Below are 25457 nucleotides of genomic sequence, written 5' to 3'. Positions count from 1 at the left end.
AATAAGCTTCAAGCTTCTCTCACCCTTTACCCCTCCAATAACAACCTTATCTTATCCACCTAGAATACTATCACATACCGATCAATTCGCAATCATGAGCAACAGCAGCCTCCAGAAGCCTATTGACGTGGCTGAGTACCTCTTCAAGCGACTCTACGAGGTCGGCGTTCGATCTATTCACGGCGTTCCAGGCGATTACAACCTCGTCGCTCTCGACTATCTTCCTCAATGCAACCTCAAGTGGGTCGGCAGTGTTAATGAGCTCAATGCTGGTGAGTTCCATCGTGACTCTACTTCATTTGAATAGCTTCATCATGATACCATTTACTAACAACTTCCAGCCTACGCTGCCGATGGTTACGCCCGCGTCACCAAGATGGCTGCTCTCATCACCACCTTCGGCGTTGGTGAGCTCTCTGCCATCAATGGTGTTGCTGGATCTTACTCTGAGCATATTCCTGTTGTCCACATTGTTGGATGCCCCTCTACCATCTCTCAGCGTGACCAAATGCTTCTTCACCACACTCTCGGCAACGGTGACTTTGACGTCTTTGCCAACATGAGTTCTCAAATCTCTTGCAACGTCGCCAAACTCAATAAGCCCTCTGAGATTGCCGAGCAGATCGATACTGCTCTCCGCACCTGCTGGCTCCGCTCTCGTCCTGTCTACATCATGGTCCCTACCGATATGGTCCAGGAGAAAGTCGAGGGTGCTCGCCTTGACACCCCTATTGACTTGTCCGAGCCAAAGAACGATCCTGGTAACGAAGACTTCGTTGTTGATGAAATCCTCAAGGCCATGTACGCTGCCAAGCGTCCTGTGATCCTCGTCGACTCTTGCGCCATTCGCCACCGTGTTGTCGAAGAAGTTCACCAGCTTGTTGACAAACTCGACCTTCCTGTATTTGTTACCCCTATGGGCAAGGGCGCGGTGAACGAGGACCACCCCAACTATGGCGGTGTCTTTGCCGGTGACGGCTCTCACCCTCCTCGTGCCCAGACCATTGTGGAGGAATCCGATCTCCTCCTGACCATTGGTGCTCTGAAGAGTGATTTCAACACCACCGGTTTCTCCTACCGCACATCTCAAATCAACTCGGTTGATTTCCACAGCACTCACTGTAAGGTCCGATACTCCACATACCCCGGCGTTGCCATGCGCGGTGTCCTCCGCAAGATCATCGACAAGGTTGATCCAAAGTCTATGCCTGCTCCTTCCATTCCCGAGGTCAGGAACGAGGTTGAGAAGAACAATGATAACTCAGAGACCATCACACAAGCCTGGTTCTGGCCTCGCGTCGGCGAATTTCTCATCCCCAATGACATTGTCGTCACTGAGACTGGTACCGCCAACTTTGGCATCTGGGACACTCGCTTCCCTCGCAACGTTACCGCCCTCAGCCAGGTTCTCTGGGGCAGCATCGGCTGGTCTGTCGGTGCTTGCCAGGGTGCTGCTCTCGCTGCTAAGGATGCCGGAAAGGACGGCCGAACAATCCTCTTTGTTGGTGATGGATCTTTCCAATTGACTGCCCAGGAGCTGAGCACCATGATCCGACATGGCCTCAAGCCTACGATGTAAGTTATCAACGTCCCCTGAAGTATCGGCGCACAGACTAACTTTGTCTCAGTTTCGTTATCTGCAACGATGGTTTCACTATTGAGCGATTCATTCACGGCATGGATGCTGTCTACAACGACATTAACAACTGGAAGTACAAGGATCTCGTCAGCGTTTTCGGTGGCGAAAAGACTTGCAAGACCTTCCAGATTAAGACCAAGAACGAACTCAACGAGCTACTTACCAACAAGGAGTTCAATGCTGCTGAGTGCTTACAATTTGTCGAGCTATATATGCCTAGGGAAGACGCTCCCCGCGCTCTGGTTTTGACCGCCGAGGCCAGCGCCAGGAACAACGCCAAGAAGCATTAAATGCTTACAACAATTGATAGACGATGTATTGGGAGTGTGTTCACAGTCAACAGATATTCAGGATGAGTGTCTGGCTGCATTTGGCCGTCCCTGTTTGGCTAATTATAATGGTTTAAATGGTTATACTATAGAATGGGCACGATTTTTTATGTTTTATGTATTCTCAATCGAAAAGCGATTTTCTCAACTCACTTGATGGTCCAAAATAACTGTTTCGTAAACTCCGTGAAGCCTGAGTCCACAACTCTCGTCCATACTGTTTACTTGACCTCATTCATTTAATTGACACTGCATATGCACCCAGCCGATAATCTCACAGAACAGGCATGCATCAATTAGACAGAAATGACATGAAAATAGAGAATTTTCCTATTGGAAAGTCACTTTTCAACCAGGCTTCATTGTATCGTATTATGGTTTACTAGGTATGTATCTAGGTTTTCGATTGTTTACCCTGCGGCACTTAGGTAGGTAGATTAGCAGGTAAACATTAAAGGCACCACGTGATTCTGTCATGCCAAAATTCTCCACGCGCAGTGACCTTTGGACCAAAGTATTTTTTTCTTTTTTGAAGCGGACATCAAGACTCAATTTCTCGCCTCATCTTGGGAATATTACGGCAGCGGCCAACCGCAATCTCATTTCCCATATATCGTCTATTCACTAAGATACAGTAACATCATGAGCGACGGTGCTGGCAAGCGGAAGCAAGGACCTGGTGGCAATGGCCCAGCCTTCAAGAAGAGCAAGGTGAGAGAACAAAATACGAGCCATTGTTCACAGTTGAAGTTTGGACCAGTCTAGGAGGGCTTTTGGATGGCTTTCGTAAAAGAAATGAGCTGACATTGATCACAGGGAGGCGCGTCTGGCAAGTGGCAGACGGCACACCAAAAAGCCAAGAAAACCGAGCAGATGGAGCTAGGGAGGACCCTAGAGGTTGATGACGCCGGAATTTGGGTAACTTACGCGAGAGGCATGAGGGGGAAAGCCATAAAGGAGTTCAAGACTGTATGCGACGAGGTATGTCACTCACCCACTAGACCTCACTTGTCTATCCTTCGTTGGTATACATGTTCATTCAACTAACCTGATACAGTACGGCGAATCGCTGTTTGGGGTACAAGCGCCGAAGGAAGATGGAGAGAGTGATGATGATGAAGAAGGTGGTGATATTGAGGCTTCTATCGAGAAGGAACTGGCCAGTCTAGCACAGCCGAAGCCGAAGACAAAGCAAACCTTTACAGCCATTGGAACTGGCCTCGATTGTGTCTTTTTCATGAAGACAGTGAAGCCCATTGAGCCTCTTCAGCTTGTCACCAAGATTTGTCAGGATGCCAAGGACTGTCCAGACCCGATGCAGCGCAAAACCAAGTACATTAACCGCTTGACACCCGTCTTTGACACGGATAGGGCCACCGACAAGGGTATTGAGCGTGTAGCTCGGAGTGTGATGAGCCCACACTTTGAACTCAAGAAAGAGCCAGGAGATGATGCTCCAACAGCGGAGGCAGTTTCTTCAAATGAAGAGGCTGCTGGATCTGCATCCTGCACGGTAAGTCGGGGGTGTAATTTGCAAGCAGTTTTGTCTAAGAATCTAACCACCCCCCCTTACAGTACGCCATTAGGTACAACATCCGGAATCACACCGCCTTCAAATCGAGCGACGTGATAAAGAAGATTGCGGATTTGGTCAGCCCCAAACACAAGGTCAACCTAAACAATCCCGACAAGGTGGTATTGGTTGAGATTTTCCAGGTAAGCGGTCCCCCCTTCGCGTAATTCACCTATCGCCGTGTCACAGCAGTAGACTAACTAGCGTCGAGTCATTCTGCGGAGTCTCGGTTGTTGATGGTAAAGAGAGTGAGGAGCTGAAGCGTTACAACCTGAACGAGCTGTACAAGGTGGCTTTGGATGAGAAGAAGAAGGGGAGCAAGCTTGCAGCCGAGAAGGAAGCTGCGGTATCAACATAAGCTTTGAGCCATTCATGTATGGAAGCATGTTTTCGAGCGGCGGTCGATGGAGAATAATCATCATACCAAGCGAGCCGAGCGTTTTATCTCATGACTACACAGCAACCATCTGATTTGCGCGGTTCGGCCAAGGCTTTCTATGACACGGTACCAACGTACCCAGAACGCTTTACCCGTCACTTGGAGGATGTTGGACGTCTGCCGAGATAGGTTCTCAGCTCTCTCTGTGTTGATCTTGCAAAGCATCCACTTGGACTCATTATGGAAGCATGGGTATAGAGCCTGTCGCAACTTTTGGAAATAACAACGCAATCCTGAATTTTCGAGGTTTGGTTTGAAGGGTGGGAAAGGATAATGACTTACGTGACCACGGAAGGATTGTCGCCGGTGGCCTGGTATGTATAGGGCGAATGAGCATGTTGTCCTCAGGGTATCAGGAACGTTGGCTACGGGAAGCATAAGAGACGAAACTAGTAGGTCAGTTTATGCGACTTTAGACCAGGCTTCTTTGGCTATTTGTTTTTGTACCCTGAGACTTGAGAGGACAACTTTTCTGTTACCCACTAAATCGTGTCTGTTGATAGACAGAGTTTTGCGGAAGTCCGAAAAAGAACGGGGTTTCTACAATTGGGTTCATCCCTAGAAGGACTTTTGTCGCTCCATAGTCCAGTTTTCGTAAGCTACTGCCACCTCAAGGTGGGATCGAGATACATACGGGCTGTTTTAGCGGACGATTCAGGAGATTGCTGTCCAGCCCCAGCTTTGTTGCATACACATGACACACGGGATCGTGGGACGTGCCGTAAGGCTAAATAAGTACATAGGATGAGTGGTGCAAGATGACGGATGACTGGAGTTGTTGTTTATGTGAGGGGGAGGGGGGATAAGCGATGGGATTTGACAAAGAAAGTGTGAGGGCGTTTTTTGGTCATGCTTACATGTGCACGCTTGCGTGCGTATCCGCACATATATACGACGTTGGTGTTTCAGAGGGGAGCATATTGAGGCCCTCATATGTTGCCAGCAGGACCCTTCAAAGTCAAGCCTGTTTAACTTGGGTCATTCTCGTCCGCTGCATTCCCGAGCAGTAAGATTGAACCGGGAGTGGCTTGAGATGGACTCCAATCACTCTGGTTAGTTGTGAGAACAGGTTCCAAGTGCAGTATAATAGGCGAAGATTTATGATAGAGCGATAGTTGAGTTGGGAGGTAGTTAATAGTAACAAGGTACTAAGTAAGTAATACAGGTACGTACCGAGAAGTGTGTATGTAAAAGAACAAACAACTAGGCGGGATTTGACAGGGATGATTTAACTTGGCGGAATGCGATCCAGGTCAGCTTCGCTTGTTTTGACCAATCATAAATTCTCCGACTCGCTTCTCGATGCACGCCAGAGGCATGGGTTCATTTAGAGTCTGACATTCCGCTCACCATCAGTTTTGTTCACAGACGAAGGAGGATGTCGGACGAGCTGTGTAGAGAGGATTGTGACATGTTATACTCAAACAAGACGCCTTTGATATTAGTTGGGCAACTCTGACAGTCAGAACAGTTCCGACGGGAAAGAAAGTCTACTACTAGGTATAGGATAGTGGGTAATACAGTTAAGCTCGATCGAATGCGGTGCTCGTTCCGGTCCGCTTTGCCCACAGCGATCTGTTGTTGACTAAGCCTTTTGCAACAAACAAACAAACAACAACATTATAAGAGGTGAGCTATAATAAGTTGTCAGATCGTCTTGTCTAGCCTGTTCGATCCTTCGATGATTCTACTGCAATTCTTCGGGGAGCATTCCGCGTCCTTATGTCTTGGCAAATTGGGGGGGGGGAAAGAGGCTTGAGGCTAAAAGCTGCAAGCGGTTGCTCACTCGGTAAACCTAACAGCTAGACTAGATAAGTGATTAATTTAGTTGTGCTGTGTAAAAAGTCGGGCTCCCTGTTTTCTCTTCAAGTATGTGATTTTACTTCAATGACGCCTCGCTTCGGCTTCACCGTTCTGGCGGGACAAGCAAGCAAGACCTGGCAAAGCCTGCATATAATCGGCTGGGGCTGGGGCTGGCACCAGGTCCCTATCCGTACATCTGCCAATGCTTCAAACTCGATAAGTATCAAACTGCCAAGAGTAAAGGTAAAGGTCAAGGTAAAATGAAGATGAATGAGAATAGGGGTATTGATGAGTTCAGCTGAGATTAGTTCAGCTCAGCTGTTGCCCCAAGCTTCATTCATGAGCATCATCAGTATCAATCAATATCATCAGGCAGCCGTTGTTTCTCTTGAAGAAAATAAAGTAACAATGCATTTCTGGCTTGGCTGACTGACTACCTTAGTACCTACCTAAGCCAGGTCAGGTCAGGCCAGGTCAGGTCAGGTCTCGCTCGCTACGTCGACCATTTACATTCCCCGTCTCTCGGTTCTAGATTCCGCCCTCGTGAACGTGGACCCTTCTCAACCTTTACCTGAGGTACCTTTGCTAATGACAATTGACCAATCCCCCATGACTAAAACAATCGCATTCCCATAATTCTCGCTTCTCTGCTCTTTTTGCTGACCAGCGGTGACATGCATCCCTGTCTCGTCATTCCGCTTTTCCCTTTCTATTGACATTAACATCACCAGCCATGCATGATCCTCACTCTCTCGGGTCCGAAGGATACCTGTCTGTCTACCTCCTACCAACCAATGTGGGCGCTTCGCTCGCTAATACACCTTCATCTTCTCTGCCCTCGTCAATCCCTACACCAAAGGCACCTTTTTCTGTCCTTTCTTTTTCCTGTTTGAGATCTGATTGCTTGACCTGTCGCTTTATTCGCTTGGTTTTACATACGCACGAGGCGTTCAAGAAGGCAACCCATATATCGAAGCTAATAACCAAACCTATTTCTTTATATTACCTGCTCATAGTCTTATAGAGATCCTCTTCTGACATTGCCCTACAATCAACGAGGCCATAAAAATCGACTTCACCAAGCAGATACTTTCTCTCTGCACACTCTCTCACCTCTACTGCCATAAAACTTTTGTCTCATCCTGTATTACAACAAAAGCATCTCCCTATCTGTGTATTTACCTACCAGGCATGCATCGCAGACAACATTTGTGCTCGGTTCTACTTTAGAAGGAATCTATCAAACTCGCAAGAGGCCGAAACCCATTCTTTTACGGGTTGCTGCAAAATTATTCTTCAACCATCGCCTTCTTCTAGCCGCCACTCTTTTCCCGAGCATCCTACGACCACACATTTCGCTTCGTCTTCTCATATATACCCGTTTTCTTATGACTCGACTGTCGTACCAATGCACTCTTCGGGACGACGGCAGTCTGCCCCTCCTGAGCCACTGTGTTGCGCAAAAGAGCTGCAACCTTGCACATGACAATATCCCCCGTTCGGCCCGAGACTTGACCTTTACTGAATCCTCTTCAACCGACCCTACTTCTACCTCACCTCTCATCCCTATGGCGGCTGCTCCGCCAGAGAGTTCAGTCCTCTCCCTTCTCAACGGTATCAACCCTCGTCTATCAGTCAAGGAGCTCGAAGTCGTCCCTTCAGCTCGATTACAACGCCTTTATAATGTTAAGGTGACAGAGGGCCCAAGTCTTCTACTGGCGTTGCCTCCACCTCCAGTCATACGCCTGCTGCGATCCGAAAAGTCAACGCTAGGTTCAGAAGCTGCTGTACTGAAGTGGCTTTCTTCTGGTTCCAGAGAAAGAAAGGTCTGCTCTAGTTCTGTGACGAATGAGTACATGGGAAAAATTACTGGGTTGGCGTTGGGCAATGAGGCTCCTGATAATATGGTGACTGGCTATCTGCCTCTGCTCGTTAGGCATGAGTCCCTTGCCGGCATGTCGCCAGTTGAATATAACCTTGTCCGACCACCACGAGGTACAGCCATATCCGTCCTCTCTAAATCTTTAAGTTCCAGCGAACGAAGGGTCGTGGACTTCCAAAGCGGCCAACTTCTCCGTCACATAGCCAGTCAGGTTTCACCAACAAGGAAATTTGGTATTGCTGCCGATGTACTCTCGGTCCCTCCCTCCGTTGTGCATCACCCGCCGCGACGCTTTGAGGGAAGCTTGAGCGAGTCAAAGGGCGCTGATTCATGGAGAGTAGCGTTTCATAGCTTGATGGAATCTGTTCTTCGTGATGGTGAGGACTTGACCATTATGCTCAACTACAAGAACGTACGACATCAGTTTGCTCGCTTTGCATATCTACTCGACGCGGTAACAAAGCCCCGGCTAGTTGTCATAGATGCCGGAGAAGACTCGAACACATTAGTGTACCGTACCTGCGAAACTTCAAAGAAATGCAAAACGCCTACTGAGGAGATGAAAGGGACGCCAGAGTCGAAACTAGCACGAGGAACTCTCAGAAGATCGGATCTTGTGAGGAAGAGACGATCAGACTACAAAGTAGTCATTCAAGACGATACCAATGGAAAAGGAGATTGTGCAATAATTGAGGAGCCAGTAGCGAAGCAAATCGAGCTAACGGGATTACGACAATGGAGCAACTGCATCTTTGGCGATCCCCTCATAGCCTCTGTCTTCAGCAAGACATCGTCACCCTCGCGCGACTTCTGGCGAGGTTTCGATAACCCGATGCCAGGCCAAGAAACATCATTGCCCAACATCATAGAAGATAAAGAAAACGCACACATCCGAATCCTGCTATACGAATGCTACCACGCATTGGTCGATCTTGTGGGAGAATATTATAGGCCGCAGAATGATAGCAGTAAGAAAGAACTCGCGGCGCGAAAACACCTTGCCAGTGTGCTAGGTCGGCTAGAAGAGCTTGACGATATGGGCCGACAGCGGCGTAGACGCCCCAGCGGTGAGATGTCGCCTGCAAAGAGGCCGCGGTCTGGCCAGGAGAGTGAGGAAGACAGTGAATCATGACGGTATCGAATGTGACACTGGCTGACATCTCAGCACTGTTAACTTGTATGTATCATCTAGTACACGGAGACATAAATATCACACTTACTTCACTAGAGTTGACCTGTTAGATCAATACGCACGTAACAATTTCACAAAAGTCCAGTTTCTATCTTGTGCCAGCCAGATCGCCCTAATGTTAGATCAGAAATTATACTTTTGCTTCTCTCTTCCCCTTTGACGAACTGCCGCCAGCCTCGTCACATTCCATGCCGTTATCTTCATCTTCGTCTCGTGGTAGTTGAAAGCCCATCATGCCTAACAAATTACCTGTTGGCCCAGCCATACCACCCTGGCTCTTGAAGCTCTCCAATAGATTCTTTGCCAGGTTGTAATCGATATCAACTTCTTCCTCACTGCCATCTTCACCTTCCTCTTCTATATTTGACAAGCTAGTTTCTCTTTCTTTCTGGTTTGTGTCCTTTAGACGAGGTTGTTTCTCAGCAGAAGGGTCGAGCTTCAGAGCACCGTGCTCATTCAGCTCAGCCTCGAACTCTGTGGTGAGTTTTTGGATTTCCACGTCCTCTCCGTCCACAGCTGGCGGTTCAGGTTTGTGTGTGGTTTTCTTGGGCTTGCTGTTGTTTGAGTCTGTAGATGGTAGACCCATCATCTCTCTCATCATTTTGGCGAATTCTTCCTCGTCGAAACTGACCTCTTTATCTTCAGACTCACTATCATCGTCGGATTCATCGTCGTCATAGTCCATTTCGTCAAGTTCCGCGCCGTCCATTCCAGCACTGTCGTCGTTGAGAAATGCTTCGAAACGAGAAACGATTTTTCGAAGGTCAGATTGCGTGTTGGCGTCACCGAACCCTGATTTTGAACTGGAAGCGTTATTCCCTCTCTTCCCATCCAGTTCCCGTTCGAATTCTTGGTAGTCAATATCCATCCAGGCTTCGCTGTCGTCTCGGTCGGTATCCTTCCATGACTTGATCTCTTCGTCCGAAGGTAGAGCATCAACACCGTCCTCTTCAAGGTCCTCGAGGACGATAGCAAGCTCGCGTACGGCTCTGTTTTTACTTTTATCAGCCTTTGCAGATAGCATTTCGAATCCGCATGTAAGTTTCATTCCAATATCCAATCTCGTCATGGCCTTGTCTGCCTCGCCGGGGGGCGCCTCCTTTTGCGCCTTACGGAGCACATCAACCCAGCTGGGTGGATTATCGAATCTCTGGGATCGCAGTTGGGCAAAAAGCACTTTGCTGAACCGAACAGATGTCGTGATTAGGTCTTCGGGCGGAAACAATGGCGTCCCTGTTGGTGAGATGACACGTTTCAGAGAAATGGGGTCACGAAGATAGAATATCTCGACGGCTGGTGCAACTGATTTGGGGAGAGAATGTAGAACATATGCTAGTTTCCTTGGTATAGTGACGAGCGAATGGTGAATAGAGTCGCCGATATTCGCCGGATACTTTTCGAGTCGGTAGAAGGCCTCGGCTTCAACAAACCCTGAGTGTACAAGGGCTTCACGTTTTGATCTGAGGATTTCAACTGCTTCTGGCAGCTCAAGGTTGCGAGATTTGAGACCGTCCTCGTCTTTCACTGGAATAAGCAAGAGATGACCCGTATTAATCCAAGTTCGGTTATTGTCGACTTCTGGGTTCAGCCATCTTGGAAGTACATTTGCGGCTTCGACAAGCAGAAACTCGCCATCTGTGTCAAACACTCTGATCCAGAGTTTGGGATGAGACTTGGATAGTTCCCGAAGGATATATACAATCAACCATTCATCCTCTACGGCATCGCTATAGTCGGTGATACCATGGAGATACAATAGGCCTGTCGCAACAATTAGCATATTGTGTCGGAGCAGTAGCAAATAGCACGAGTCTGATACTCACCCTTCTCATTTTTTAGTGTAAGATTAAACTCATCTTTCTGCCATATATGGTCTTTCGTGAGGGTATTGGCAAGGTCTATGGCCGACTTTCGAATATTCTCAATCTGTGAAAGTTGTTTTCGAGCATCGAGTTGAGGGTCCAGAAAGAAAAGTAAATATTCCACACAATTGTCGGGTAGGTGATTTTTGAAGTTGGTATCTTCTGTCTGGCTTGATTCCTGAGGGCTTCCCTCCTCTTCTATGATTTCAGATCTAAAAGACATGATAGCTTGACAATTTGTAAACTTGGGGATTTGTTGTCAAGTTGTCAAGGGAGATATATGTAGGTGAGGTGGTGATTTTGCACCGACGATAGCTACCGGGTAGTCGTGGAAGTCCATTTCCCGCTGACATTAGCGACATGAGCCCCACTTGTGACACGCTCGTCACGTCCCTAGGTACGCGTAGAGTGAAAGAAGGTCCCCAAGATTCAACTGCCATTTATCAATCTAACCCAATCTTCCTCCTTTGTGTGGACGGACGATGAAGTAGTAGGTATTCACTGCTGACCGACCTTGATCCTATACCCAAAAGCAACTGAGCTGTCTTGCCATTCGATATTTGTCTCGTTGAATGCTTCCCGTTTATGGTCGACATTCGTGTAAAGGTTTCCTACCTCGCTGAGACGGCAAGGCCGTGCGCATCGCAGCCATGGCTCCCACCAAAAGATCGAGGCGCGATGTTGAACAAAACGAAGAAATTACAGATGTACAAAGAGCGCGATCAAATTATAGAAACGGAGATTCTGTAAGAGCCACATACATGAAAAATTATCTACACAATCTAACATCTTCTAAAGAGAAAACGCGCCAGGGTCACTCTCGATGACGAAGGAACGATAGAACGAACCCCCCAACCCGAGGAAACATCAGGCGACGAGAGCGAGGATGACGAGGACGACCGTCGACAACGTAACCCACCCCCTCAAACTCAGTATGAAATGATGCGAGATGACGGCTTCAGGCATCTTGAGCATGCCGACTGGGATGACCAACAAGCGACTCAGAAGTTGGCCCAGCGGGGTAACACTCTGGGAAACAATATGGTGTCTGAAAGCGGTATCATTGAAAGCATCACCTGCTTTAACTTCATGTGCCACGAGCGACTGCACGTCGATCTTGGTCCGCTCATCAACTTCATTGTAGGAGAGAATGGAAGCGGGAAGAGTGCCGTCCTTACCGCCCTGACGCTCTGTCTGGGTGGTAAAGCCAGTGATACCAACCGAGGAGGAAGCCTCAAGTCCTTTGTAAAGGAGGGCACTGAACAAGGAAGCCTGGTTGTAAAGATCAAGAACGCTGGCTCAGATGCCTATCAGCCAGATATATACGGTGACACTATAATTGTCGAACGCCATTTCTCCAAATCCGGCAGTAGTGGATTCAAGATCAAGAGCGCCAATGGTCGAATCATATCAACAAAAAAACAGGAGGTTGATGAGATCTCAGAATGGTATGCACTGCAGATTGGCAACCCTTTGACTGTTCTGTCGCAGGACAATGCGCGTCAGTTTCTCAACGCCGCAACGCCTGCCCAAAAATACAAATATTTTGTATCTGGTGTGCAACTGGAGCAATTAGACAACGATTACAAGATGTCACAGGACACACTTGACAAAACGCTCATGCTCAGAGATGACCTGACCTCAAAGGTTGAACAAGTCAGAAAAGAAATGGAAGAAGCCAAACGTCTATCTGAGACAGCACAAAAGAACAAGACAATGCGCGAGAAAGCACGGCACTACAGAAATCAGCTAGTCTGGTTCCAGGTCGTGGAACAAGAGCAGGCACTCGCCGAATATGAGAAGGACCTCGTGAGACGGGCCCAAACAATCATCGACAAGGAGCAGTATTGCGAAACTACGACAGAAGAGCTCAGGGCGACCGAAGAGAAGCTCGAACAACGCCGTCAAGCGAAGGAACAACTAGAACAAGACAGGGAGTTCTATGAAGAGAACATTGCCAAAGCGACGGAAGCACATCGGGAAGCAACAAAGGACGAGTCTGAGTTACTCATGGAAGAACGAGACGCCCATCAGCGTCTCAAAACAATTAAAGACGATATCAAGGCCTGCAAGTCCAAGATTCAAGAGGAGGAACGCCGATTGAGTCAGTCGACTGGAAACGCTAGAGCCGAAAAGGACAATGAGCTCGAACAGGCCCGGGATAAGGAATCTTTGCTAAGGCAACAAATGGAAGAGATACACAACAACCTTCCTGACCTCCAAGCTCGGCTCAGCGAAGCTGAACAGGACTCGAAGAAGCTCTCGCACAGCAAAGACATCAAGCGTAAAGACATCGTTTCTGTCGAGCAACAAGTCCGAGAAATCAAGGCAACAACCGGAGGCCGGTTTGATGGCTACGATAAAGAGATTCGTGATGTGGTCAACGCAATCGAGAATGAACGTGGGTGGGAACAAAAACCCGTCGGGCCTATTGGAGCACACATACGATTATCAAAGCCCGAGTGGTCAGGCATTCTGGAGCGGACTCTTGGCGAAGGGCTTAATGCATTTGTCGTCAGGAGTAAGTCGGACCAAACAAGACTATCCAATTTGATGCGCCGATTCCGCCTCAAGAAACAACCACCAATTTATATTGCCTATGGCGGCAAAATCGACACAAGCAGCCAGGAGCCGGATCCAGCCTTCGATACCATTCTTAGGGTTCTTCAATTTGATGATGATATTGTCAGATCCCAGCTCATTATTGGCAATCAAATCGAGAAGATTATTCTTATTCGTGATCGAGAAGAGGCTCAGAAAGTTATGGTCGAAGGTGTTCCTCCGCGCAACGTAGGGGCTTGTCTCTGTTTCCATGACGGACAGGGTAAGCGAGGATGGGGTCTCAGGCTCACGAATCGTAACGGTTCCATGGCGACAAGTCCCGTCCAGCCATATACCATGCGGTCTCGAATGCAGACAGATGCTGGCCAACAGATTCGTATTCAGGAAGACAATCTCAAACATCTCGGCCAGGAGATGGCCGAGATCAGCCGAAGGGAGCGTCAGGCACAACAAGCAGTTCAACGGTGCAGGGCAGAACTTGACAATCAACGCAAAGATAATAGGAAGCTCGAAGGTGACCTTCGCCGAACACAGGCCGATATCGAGCGTATCCAAATGGAGTTGGATGCGTTCGAAGGGGTCGACGGTAGACTTAATATTCTTAGAGCAGAGCTGGAGTCAAGGCGATCCGATGAGGAATCCCTTGGAAATCAGTATGGCGAAATGGCACTATCGAAACGAGACCTGAAAGCCAAAACTGAGAAGGCTCGCCTGAAGCTTGAAGAAGCCAAGAATGATCAAGAGGAGTTCGAAGGCAAAGTTCAAAAAGCATCCCAAAAAATTGCCGCTGCTGAGAACATGAGGCGAGTTGCTGTAGCCAAGAAGAACGATGCTTTCGAGCAGGTCGACATTGAGAGGAACGAAAGGCGTCGCGTTGAAGAAAAGAGAGGACACAAGGCAACAGAGGTGACGCAGTTCATCGAGCAAGCGACAGTAGCAGTACCAGAGCGCGTGCACATTCCGGAAGACGAGACATACGACAGCATTGAGCAAAAGTACACCAAGCTCAGAGAACAACTCAAACAACGGGAAGCGCGTATTGGAGCTACAGATGACCAAATATTCGACCGTTCTCACGAAGCTGAAGAGCGATACAACAGTGTTCAGAGGCAAACCAAGGACTTGGACGACACTATCACCTCCTTGAAGCGTGCCATCCATAGCCGTCTGTATATGTGGCGCCAGTTCCAACGACAGATCAGCGCACGCATTCGTATCCAATTCAACTATCTTCTCAGCGAGCGAGGTTTTCGAGGTAAAATTGACCTGGACCATAGAAACCGCAAGGTCCACGTCCAAATTGAACCTGACGAGACACGCAAGAGCTCGTCGGGAAGAAACACAAAAACTCTTTCCGGTGGAGAGAAATCATTCTCGTCTATTTGTATGCTACTGTCAGTTTGGGAGGCGATTGGTTCTCCAATTCGGTGTCTCGACGAATTTGATGTGTTCATGGACAATGTCAATCGTGCCATTAGCACAAACATGCTGGTGAGTGCAAACCAACAATTCGATATTATTACACAATCTCCTAACGATTCAAATAGGTGGATGTTGCTCGTCGATCAGTTTCGCGTCAGTACATTCTGATTACCCCCAATGCAATCGAAGGTCGGGCGAGGTTGGACAAGGACGTCAAGATTATTCGGTAAGTGCCCCTTTGATTTTGATTGTGGTCACTTGTCAGTTGCTAACAATATCTGACCCAGACTTACGGATCCTCGACAACGAACACTTGATGATTTCCAATAGAGATTGTACTCGATATGTTTCTGGAGTTAGGCGCGAAACGGATCATTGACGGGGCACTCAGAGAATTGGGAGATAAAAGCCTGAGTTAAGGATTTGTGGAGTTTATCGTGTGTGATACCAGAGGACTTTGTGAAATCGTTCTGTACAGGAATGAACAGCGTAGATATGACATTACAACTTGCGCCGGCTAAGGCTTCTATATTCATGGATGATGGTATACATGGCTTTCACAATATTTTACAAATGATTCATTCTCCACCATTCTTTGACGGAACATAAGCTCCTTCAGACCCTTACGCCCTTGCTCCTTAGTATGTTGACGCCAGCGCTGAGCGTATACCCGGCCCATTGACCGAAAGATCCAACCATGCCACCGACTGACTTGATTTCGCCTAGTCTTCTCTGAAGAAACTGTCTTGTCTCAACGAAACCGGGGGATCGATCATTTGTCATGAATAGCTCGCTTGTACTGTAGATCATGGATAGGGTGGCACGCTTGGTATACCATGAGGGATCGACGGCCTTGTCACCAGCAAGGAACCAAATTTCGTCCGAGAGTTTGGCAAGCTCTTTGAGAGACTCGGTAACGTACCCGGGTTGTGCCATAACGGCCAATGCCTACAAAACAAGGACGTAAGTATCTAGGGTATTCCATGAGTTCGGCATCTGCCCTACCTCTTGCCAACGGCCCAGGATCTCCTTGTTACCCATAAGCCGCTCCCATGTCAGGGCCTCTACTCTTGCCGCAACGCTTGGCTGATCTGTGTCAGCGAAGATTTCCTTGCTGCGAGTTGCCAAAGCTTCTCGCTGGGTAGTTAGATGGTATCGGATCAGGCCAAAGGCACCGTCGGGGATGACGCTTGCACTGATATCGAGATAACCGGCATCTCTCGCTCCACGACCGAGGGCTTTCTGAGAGAATCCGAGTTCGCGGACGTGTTTGTAGGAGGCAGCAAGGATGGATTTTTCTGCATCGCCAAACGGTCCTGGTGGTGGTGGATGATCGTATGAGTGGAAGGGTCGGCGAGAGGTCAGACCTTGTGTCAACCTTGGGGCGCGTAGGACTGATACTCTGGGGAGCCTTCGAGTCGAAGCGGCCATATTGAAGATTGGTTTATTTTAGGTACTGTATTGTATTAAATATGGCGATGCCGCAATTTGGGCTTCATATAGATCAACCGTTTTTTCTAAAGTTGACGTTTGCGAAGCCATCCCCCAATCACAATAATTTAATGGTCCAGGGTGGGGGACCACGCAAGAGCTCGGGCCACTCCGGATTGTCTTTATTGTATGGACAGCCGTCAAAAAGTTCACTTTAGAGTAAAAGATATGTTAGTACAGAGTAGTTAGGTACGTACTTAGGTAGGTTGTAATGTCAGTATGAAGTAAAGAGTTGGTTGTTAGTAAAGTCCCTTGGGTGAAACAGGAAACGAAGTATCTTCACTAGAATACCTCAACAATACTTGCTTCAGATTATGGCATGTGATCGTTATAAAGTGATTACCCTGCACATTTACGACTCCTCTAGTACTACATACCAACATGGTGGAGCTTCGGTACATCACTACAGAATGTACTTTAGTAAATGCGTAGCAAGTGAATGCGTCTGATCTTATATGCTTGCAAACGAGATGTTCCATGTTACTTTGTCCTAGATAGCTCAAGCTGTGTCTTACTAGCATGGATCAGTTATTCAGAATCATCCGAAAATTCCTCGACTTCCATCCCAAGTTTATCTCGCATTGCTAAATCGAAAAGCCGTAACCCCAAGAGCTGCTGTACATATATTGTAGGTAGCAATAGTAGTAGTCGTATCATTCTGTCGTATGCAACCATCATGCAGATAGATGCATGCCTGAAGTCGGATATTTTCATCCTGGCCTTCTACCAAGGTACGGAGCGAGCTGTGAGGCAGCCTAGAGCAGCAGAGTCAGACATCCTGGAGTGGAAGTGCGTACTTGGTTAGTAGTTACTCCACATTGAATGCTGCTAACGGCCTGAGCGCAACCAGACACATCGTCGTGGATCCGCCAACAACCTTGATGATCAGATTCGGACCTGGCATGAACCTGCTTGCGGGGGTATCAGGTTGTCCGTAATGTTGGTACTGACTGCAAGGCATCAGAGCATCGTGATATCCACGTTTAGGGACATCTGGGCCTCCCCGCCACGTGTTCTTCGGCTTGTTCGGCGATGCCCAAATTACCCGAACGCTTGTTACCAACATCATGTTAGGAGGAAAGGCCTCTCTTCTTACCTGCTCATCAAAATCCTGAGAATGTGACGAGACAGGCAACAAGGCAGTTAGCAACCCTGATGCTCAATGCGTTGAAGAGGGGCTGACAGCGGCAAAGAACAACTTATTGGTTGGCTTTCCTTGCAACTTGCAGCGATAGCTGTTGTGTAACAATCAATCTCTCTGTGCGCAGTGAGAGAATCGAGATGTCACACAAACCAATCACGGCTCTCATTGCATACATTCAGCTGCACTTCTGATGCTTGAATACCTAGACACAGTTTCGAAATCGTTTCGGTAGACTGTTCGGCGGATAGCAGGTTTCACCCATTTTTGTGTGGGTTCTGGTTTTGGTGACACTGCAGAAAAGTACAGGTAGAGTGAGTTTATGCCGGCATCTCATAGACTTCGTTTCCGTAGATTTGGCGAGGCAGTCAGTGGTGGGAACATGTCGTTGAAAAAACACATCGGTCTCAATTCAGCCCTGCGAAAGAAATTGGCAAGTCCCTTTCATTCTTGCGTAACAGACACCGTATGGTGTGAGTGCGCAGTAAGGACTGTAATGGATCTAACTAAGCTGCAGATCCGGAGATTAATAATAAGCCTGGAATCAACAATTACCCAACACGACAGAACCATGAGCTGTTGTTGAATTCGCCTCTCCCTTGTCCCTGGTACTTTATTAGTGTATTTTGGCACACACAGTAAAACAGTCCAATAATCGCTCAAGGAGAGACATTTTACGCTGGATTGACGCTATTGCTAGGCAGGTAGGCAAGCATTGCATAAACAAATTTATCTACCAAAACTGAACCATGGCAGACAATACATAATTAGATGAGTGCTTTGATATCCTGTGGTAGTGCATAACTAACGCTATGTTACTTGACCTGAAAGAGTGTAGGCGAAGGTACCAGCAGTCATCTGCACCAGTACAAGACAACAATCCCAGCACCTTGCAGAACTGGACCTCTGGCCCTTTCAATACCCGTTGAGGATAATAGCTGTTGAAGCAATGTCCTCCGAGAGCTGAGGAGTTTCGATTCTCAATGCTAGTATATGTGGTTTCGAACCAGTAGTATGATATAATTTCGACTGACATAGAAGAACAAGATGATTATACCTGGGGCCATAAAACCAGTAAGCACACGTAGAGACGTAGCCACGCAGACCTGCCCAGGTTAGAGCCCCGAAACTCATGTGCTGCAAGTCAATAATACTGCTACAGTAGTCCTGACTTTGACATTGTGGGCTGTACTGTATACAGTAGACTGGCAACGTAACTTTCATGGCACCTCGTGTTATCATGCTCATGTCCAGTAAGCTTTAGAGTGGATCCCATCACGTCCCGGTCCTGCCCTGTGTCCCTGGTCTTACCCCGGTCCCGTGTCCTTATTCGTCGCCTGGTCCATCCTCATTTCTTGCCCAACGCGTTCTTTTTCTTTTTACGACACAAGAAGAGGGAGTGAGAAGAACCTTGACAGTCAGCACTAAAGAGCCACAGACTTCCTCAACCATCATCCTCCCATCGCTGTCGTCTTTTCAAACCCCCTTGAAAGCGCCCAGAAGCCGACACTCTCCCGTCCCTGGCGAAAGAAAAAAGTCGACCAACCCGACCAACCAATTCCCCGACGTTGGTATCTGGTACTGTACCACCACGCCGCACGCCGAGACCCTTTTCAGCCCAGCCCAGTCAAGCCAAGCCTACATATCCAGCCCACGCAAGTGAACTGTGATTCATTTGTGGCCTGCATAGTCCTTCCTGGGTGCTTGCTTGCAATTTTTATTCGATAACCGTAGCTGGTTGACCGTCCGTGGATCCTGTTCGTGGCTTGTCTTGTTTAGGCCCTGCTGTCCAGGCACTTTTATTAGCCTCCAGTAACGACATCTTGACTGCCTACGCATTCGTCACCCCCATAGTAACCTATCTTCGGCTCATCGATCGCTTGGTCTCATAATATTCCACTACGAAACGTGGACACCTACGGCCCGTCTCCGCTCCCCTCCGCCGCGACCTACCCTTCCTAGAAACTGGTCGCGCCAGTTCATCTGCTGCCCGAACTCGCACCCGTCACTCGTCGCTCACAATACCTACCAATCTACCTTATTACGCGACAAGGACACCCACCCCAACCAAAAGGGACATTTCTTTCTGTACATCCAGACAGAAACACAGACAAAACGTATTACACACGCGACTGAACAACAATCACACAATGGGTATGTTGATAATATCTCTCGCTTGGTTCCTCTGTTTCTAGTTTCTTCCCATGGGCCGCAGCAGTTGCTACTTGTTAGGTATACTGTGATGGCTAGCCATACACTCACGCGTCTGCGAGGCAACATGTGTGCCGGTCTTTTGTTGTTTTGATCTTGCAGTGTCCATTGTCGTCCTCGAAGGCTCCTCGAGGCTCGGCGACTCTACTGTAGTTGCCCAGCCCTAGCACATCCATCTTCTCCCGGGCCATGCTGAGCCCAATTCAAGCCATGATCTGAGTCTTTTGGTTCCCAAAGCCCGAACACAACAGATCCTGAGCTTGCCTGTTGCTGCTGTGTCTTGCATTGTTGTATCTGCGCATGCGATCCCACTCCTTGGAGTGTCTTCATCAATCAATGTGATACCACTTCTTGCTTGATGCAGTCTCGGGCATCCCCCATTCCACTCCAACAAAGCCCTTCCAGTCGTCTCTTCCTCGCATCGTCCTTCCCCATCCATTCACTGCATTGCATTATCGAGCCCCCTTACCTGCATCTCCCGCCAAGGTCCACCCGGCTCTGCTACCACCCCTCCACTAAAGAGGTTGACCTCTCTGCCTACCTCAACTAAGCTACCATTACTCCCTGTTACTTCAAACACTTTTCCTCTCCCTCACCTTTTTTCATTATTGCGCATCTTTCGCAGAGGTTCTATTCTTTCCTGACTTGTCCGATTCTGACGCTCACCTTTCTATAGCTGATTCCGGTGATACTTATCGACCCGTAAGTAAAGTGATTCATTCCTGGCTTTCCCCAACTTCGCCATTCAACCGCACTTGTCTGTTGATGTTGTTGCTTCTCTTCTGCGCAAATGCTCTGTCGCCATGCCGAGTTTGTGCGCCCCCCCGCGCCAGATCGGCTTGCGGCCTTTGCTCCTCCCCCGCTTTCTCAAGAAACCCGAGCGCAACTTGAATATCTGGAAGGAGCTCTCGACAACTCCATTGCCCCGAGACCGGTTGTCGCGGCGCATCTTGGTTGTTGCTTCCTGTTTTTCTATGTGCCCACAGACAGCTGCCGAGTAAAGTCACTGCTTAGCACTGCTCGTTTATTTTTACAAACGGGCAATGCGTTGACAGTGGCAGCAACAGCGGCGGGCAGTGAATCAACTCCATTTGCGCTCGCAACCTTGTTTTACCCGGAACATCTCAGTTCACAATACCCCTCATTCTGCACACTATTGGCGTTCACTTGACGAAATTAAGCTTTTGATATGGCTTCTTCACTTGTGCTTCGCCCAGCTAACAATCTCCAGCGTGAGAGGTCACGATCTCCCCGCAGACGCTCAAGAAGCCCCGAAAGGTCACACCGACGCCGCTCCTACTCCCCCCGTAGCCGATCAGGAAGTCGGGACGACTATCGAAGAAACCGTGATCGCTCGCCCATGACTAGCACAGGCGCATCAGGTGGAGGACCAAGTGCAGGATACGGTGGACAGGCCCCTCACCGATCTTACGAAGAACGAGCCGTTGCTCGAGAACAAATGATGAACAACATTCGCGAATCGTCCCAACAGGACCGCCGAGTCTACGTCGGCAACCTCTCGTACGATGTCAAGTGGCACCATCTCAAGGACTTCATGAGACAGGGTGAGGCTTTCAACGCCGCGGAACGCAGGTGGAACACATGGGACTGACGAAATGGTATAGCTGGAGAGGTGCTCTTTGCCGACGTGCTCTTGCTTCCCAACGGAATGTCGAAGGTGGGCTTCATCGCATGATTTTTTTCTTTTCCCTTGGCAGGCTTTCCTTTGTGGTTCTTCATTCCCTCTAGCACTTATGGACGGTTGGGTTGACGGGTGGGACGTTGTCCTGGGTTAATTGTAGGGATGCGGGTAAGTCGATTTCTATTCGAGCCTCTTCGAACCTGACTGACAGCTCTACAGAATTGTGGAATATGCGACACGGGAGCAAGCCCAAGCGGCTGTTGCCCAACTGAGCAACCAGAATCTCATGGGTCGTCTAGTCTACGTGCGTGAGGTAAGTAACAACATCCGCAAGTCATGCAGAGGCACCACGCTGACAAAAACACAAGGACCGTGAGGCTGAGCCTCGGTTTATTGGAGCCACTGGCGGCAATCGCGGCGGCTTCGGCGGCGGCGGCGGCATGCCCGGCCATTTCAACCCTGCATATGGCGGTGTTGCTCCCAGCGGTGGTGCTCCTGGTGGCGGCGGCCGCCAGATCTATGTGGCCAACGTTTGTTCAACCCCGGTTTGTGTGAATGCGATGAACAAGAGTTGACGTGCAGTAGCTTCCCTTCAACGTAGGCTGGCAGGATCTCAAAGACTTGTTCCGTCAAGCTGGTACGTATTGGCCCCCCGCCTTCTTTCTGAACCCAGGACCCGTTGGGACTGGAGTCTAACTGTCACATAGCTCGAAACGGCGCAGTAATTCGAGCCGACGTCCATATCGGACCTGATGGTCGTCCCAAGGGATCTGGTATTGTTGTCTTCGAGAGCCCCGACGATGCCCGCAACGCCATTGCGCAGTTTAATGGCTACGATTGGCAAGGCCGTGTTATCGAGGTTCGTGAAGACCGCTACGCCGGAAGTGGACCCGGCATGGGCTTCGGTGGCCGAGGTGGCTTCGGTGGTGGCATGCGCGGAGGATTCGGTGGAGGATTCGGTGGTCGCGGCGGCTTCGGCGGTGGACGTGGTGGTTTTGGAGGCGGCTTCGGTCGTGGAGGATTCGGCGGAGGTGCCCCTGGTGGACCCGGCTTTGAGCCTCCTGCCAGCTCCGTCCCTCCTAATCCCTTCACTGATTACGCCACGGCCGGGGGTGATAGAGGAGAGGTCATCTATGTTCGCAACGTAAGGCTATTCCCCACGTTATGTAGGCACGAGTCACTACTAACTCAACGCACAGCTGCCCTGGTCGACAAGTAACGATGACTTGGTCGAGCTATTCACCACCATCGGTAAGGTCGAGCAAGCCGAGATCCAGTATGAGCCCAGCGGTCGCTCCCGTGGCACTGGCGTCGTTCGCTTTGACTCAGCCGAGACCGCTGAGACTGCCATTACCAAGTTCCAGGGCTATCAATACGGCGGTCGCCCCCTCAACTTGAGCTTCGTGAAGTACCTCAACCAAGGCGGAAACGACGTCATGGACACAGATCCTCATGGTGGCTTGACTCAGGATCAGATTATGTAGGAGAGGTGTGATCATGTATACTGAACTTGGGATTCATACAGCAATGTTCTGTCGATCATGGTCAACCTTCTACCTAGGGGGATTACTTATCCCTCTTCCTCATCTTTTCCTTTTATATTGGCTTGTTTCTTTTCTGTTTCTTTTCGGTTTTTTTTTCACATGAGCAGCAAAAGCTGGAGGATATCGGCGGTGGAATCTTCATGCACGTGTATGCGGTCGATATCATCATTGATGATGATGAACCGACGTTTTATCCTCTAATAGGCCGAGGAACTCAGGGCGACAGGGATGTTATTACGGGCTTACCAAACAGCACCGACTTGTCTCATTCCCATGCCCCAACCAAGGCGAGCGGTTATATGGACAAGGTTGCGATTGTGTCAATGGAGGAGGGGATAACTGCTCGGGCTGGCAGCCTCATAGGAGACTGCACGGCTCTACTTAGAATGTATCTCGAGTAATCATGCGAAGGTTTTTAAGATGAACAATGGCAGGTGGTTTTGGTGAAGGGAAAGACGTAGGATTCGTACGAACATGCGTGTAGCATCTTGGGGCAACGCCGTCAGTTCGCTGTTTAAGCGACGATATCAGTGAAGGCAAATGTTCCTCATGATTGGAAGATGAACATTGGCGTTTGGGAGTAATCTGACCTGATTTTGTCGCATGTTTTGTGAGATGAAAGGTCAGGATGAGGAATCGTGGCGAGCTGTCTGAGAACAGAGCAACTGAAGCTCCTCCTCGGTTGCCTCCGCAGTCGATACATTGACATCATAGATGTTGATCATAGCATGGAAAGTGAAGCTCTCGGTAATGTGTCTTTTCATAGGCCTGGAAATAATGCGATGTCTTAGGTAGTGGTCATCAGCCTCGATTATGATGAGTAATGCCGAGACAATCGTGCGCAAAAGTAAAGGTCCGATAGTTTTCGGCGCACGGCAATCACAACAGGAACGCTGTGTGAGTTTGTAAGTTCTGATAAATGTGCTAGTGTATCTCATACGAGAAGCAAAAAAAGGAAGAACCAGTTGCATCTTGTCTTTGATGGATACCACAGTGTACCAAGCCGGATGTTTGAATTGCCGTACCCCAAGGACCTTTTTGATCGACATCTGCCAAGCTTATAGTCATTCCTCTGTCAAGACTGAGCTCCCTTGTCTGATACCATATTAGGGTAGGTATTTGGCAAGTGCCTTCTTGTGCCGCGTAATTACCCTTTTGACCCAGATAAACCAATAAGAAGCGGCTCTGTTTAAGCTTCGAAATAAGCTTGTCTTGTTGATCACCCCGTGCCGGGAATTGGCACATTTGTAGATCCCCTCCTTCTTGATACCAAGTAGACTTGGCAAGTTTGCTTCTTTCCAAGAGTAATACCTTATGTAAAAGAGCAGTATTGTCATCTCGGGAGATGTGATGTCCCACAATGGCGAGTCCTTGGCTGATGATTGATGTTATCGCCAAATCATTTCGGTTCAGAACAATGTGCAACCATATCTACACGATCATACGTAAGAAGGCTATACCCAGGGCTAGTAAGCTCGCTACGTACGTACAGTTTTTGTTTGGCATTGTATTGACTAAGGAGCCTTGGCATCGTTTGTAGGGTGGCTATGGTTGTGCTAGCTTATGTTGGAAGCTCTTGGTAAGTCAAATTGCGAGCGTCACTTGGACACTCCGGTAAGGGATGATCAGGTCTATACTCTATCTGCAGGCAAACAAATACCTGAATAATAGCTCCCTACATGTTTTAATTACCTTGACGTACCCTGCACACCAGACTATTCAGGCTTGGCGACTTGTTAGCTGGAATCCTTGGTGTAAGTTGCCGTGTACAGGATCCCCGAGAAAGGCTTCGTGATGCTTTGGAAAACCGATGTGATGACGTTGTGATAAAATCTCTGGCGAACCGCCAAGATGTCTTGACCATCAAGGATTCTATAAAGTAGCAGCTGTTACCTCAGATTTCTTACTCTCATCACTCTCATCACTTCCTCCACATAGCAACTGCACACTCCACTCACCTCCTACTCGTCGCTGATACTCGCACCTCTACTCTAAAGCAAATATGAAGTTCTCTCTCCTCGCCGTTGCCCTCAGCACCCTTGCCGCCACTTCTCCCACACCTGACATGGAGCATGAGAAGCGCGTCCTTGGCCTTCTCAAGCCCAAGAGCAGCAACGTCCCCTTCACCTTCACTTCTACCTGGGAGGTTGTTGCCACCCCTGACCAGGTCGTGAACGCCGACAACGAGTTCACTGGCGGTCTCAAGGGAAGTAAGGGCCTCTTCAAATTCGGCATCAACTCCCACGAGGACATTATTTGCTACAACATCACTCTCTACGGATTCCGTGGAGACTACCAGTCTCCCGCCAACACGGCCACTCACATCCACGAGGCTCCCAAGGGCGAGTCCGGACCTCCTCGGTAAGTCTATGCATGGTAATTGGAACATTTCATGAGGCGTGGCTAACCGTTAACCCAGAATTGCCTTCCCTAACCCCGTTGGCGACGAGAAGAGCCGCAACGCTGTCGGCTGCCTTCAGGGCCCCTTCCGCACCGGCGTTATGGTGGACGGAGAGGACAGCGGCGTTGGCTTCACCGTCGCCGAGATCGAAAAGAACCCCGCGAAGTTCTTCGCCGACTCCCACTCCAGCCTTGCTGTCCCTGGCGCTTTCCGAGGACAGCTCAACACTGGCAGAGTCTGCTAGAGGCTTGAGCCCCTCCTCCGCACTTCACACACCGCGATAAGCCCATGTTTTCATAGAACTTAAACTGGTGTCCGCTTCCC

The 25457-nt window shown here is 48.9% G+C and overlaps 8 protein-coding genes across 8 annotated transcripts; 6 read left to right on the top strand and 2 right to left on the bottom strand.

Moving 5' to 3' along the window:
• Positions 1 to 94: 94 nt before the first annotated feature.
• Positions 95 to 1929, top strand: FPOAC1_011803 (uncharacterized protein; the record flags this gene model as incomplete). The annotated part of the gene is made up of 3 exons (XM_044856170.1): positions 95 to 272; positions 342 to 1575; positions 1629 to 1929. 3 exons carry the CDS (start codon positions 95 to 97, stop codon positions 1927 to 1929), a joined length of 1713 nt encoding a protein of 570 aa, XP_044703483.1.
• Positions 1930 to 2610: 681 nt separating this feature from the next.
• FPOAC1_011802 (uncharacterized protein) lies at positions 2611 to 3899 on the top strand (the record flags this gene model as incomplete). The annotated part of the gene is made up of 5 exons (XM_044856169.1): positions 2611 to 2679; positions 2785 to 2949; positions 3026 to 3481; positions 3544 to 3684; positions 3753 to 3899. The coding sequence occupies 5 exons, from the start codon at positions 2611 to 2613 to the stop codon at positions 3897 to 3899; spliced, it is 978 nt and encodes a 325-aa protein (XP_044703482.1).
• A 3272-nt stretch (positions 3900 to 7171) lies between these two features.
• On the top strand, positions 7172 to 8797 carry FPOAC1_011801 (uncharacterized protein; the record flags this gene model as incomplete). The annotated part of the gene is made up of 1 exon (XM_044856168.1): positions 7172 to 8797. One exon carries the CDS (start codon positions 7172 to 7174, stop codon positions 8795 to 8797), a length of 1626 nt encoding a protein of 541 aa, XP_044703481.1.
• Positions 8798 to 8987: 190 nt separating this feature from the next.
• On the bottom strand, positions 8988 to 10637 carry FPOAC1_011800 (uncharacterized protein; the record flags this gene model as incomplete). Its single annotated transcript, XM_044856167.1, has 1 exon — positions 8988 to 10637. One exon carries the CDS (start codon positions 10635 to 10637, stop codon positions 8988 to 8990), a length of 1650 nt encoding a protein of 549 aa, XP_044703480.1.
• A 732-nt stretch (positions 10638 to 11369) lies between these two features.
• Positions 11370 to 15033, top strand: FPOAC1_011799 (uncharacterized protein; the record flags this gene model as incomplete). The annotated part of the gene is made up of 4 exons (XM_044856166.1): positions 11370 to 11465; positions 11518 to 14772; positions 14829 to 14929; positions 14991 to 15033. 4 exons carry the CDS (start codon positions 11370 to 11372, stop codon positions 15031 to 15033), a joined length of 3495 nt encoding a protein of 1164 aa, XP_044703479.1.
• Positions 15034 to 15318: 285 nt separating this feature from the next.
• FPOAC1_011798 (uncharacterized protein) lies at positions 15319 to 16134 on the bottom strand (the record flags this gene model as incomplete). The annotated part of the gene is made up of 2 exons (XM_044856165.1): positions 15319 to 15651; positions 15709 to 16134. The coding sequence occupies 2 exons, from the start codon at positions 16132 to 16134 to the stop codon at positions 15319 to 15321; spliced, it is 759 nt and encodes a 252-aa protein (XP_044703478.1).
• Positions 16135 to 19485: 3351 nt separating this feature from the next.
• On the top strand, positions 19486 to 22672 carry FPOAC1_011797 (uncharacterized protein; the record flags this gene model as incomplete). Its single annotated transcript, XM_044856164.1, has 10 exons — positions 19486 to 19489; positions 20223 to 20248; positions 20778 to 21111; positions 21172 to 21224; positions 21349 to 21356; positions 21408 to 21501; positions 21557 to 21718; positions 21774 to 21825; positions 21896 to 22332; positions 22388 to 22672. 10 exons carry the CDS (start codon positions 19486 to 19488, stop codon positions 22670 to 22672), a joined length of 1455 nt encoding a protein of 484 aa, XP_044703477.1.
• A 2062-nt stretch (positions 22673 to 24734) lies between these two features.
• On the top strand, positions 24735 to 25377 carry FPOAC1_011796 (uncharacterized protein; the record flags this gene model as incomplete). Its single annotated transcript, XM_044856163.1, has 2 exons — positions 24735 to 25093; positions 25152 to 25377. The coding sequence occupies 2 exons, from the start codon at positions 24735 to 24737 to the stop codon at positions 25375 to 25377; spliced, it is 585 nt and encodes a 194-aa protein (XP_044703476.1).
• Positions 25378 to 25457: the final 80 nt, after the last annotated feature.

This window comes from Fusarium poae, chromosome 4 (genome assembly GCF_019609905.1).
Source record: "Fusarium poae strain DAOMC 252244 chromosome 4, whole genome shotgun sequence".
Lineage (NCBI taxonomy): Eukaryota > Fungi > Ascomycota > Sordariomycetes > Hypocreales > Nectriaceae > Fusarium > Fusarium poae.
This window is presented reverse-complemented; position numbering and strand designations above follow the sequence as displayed.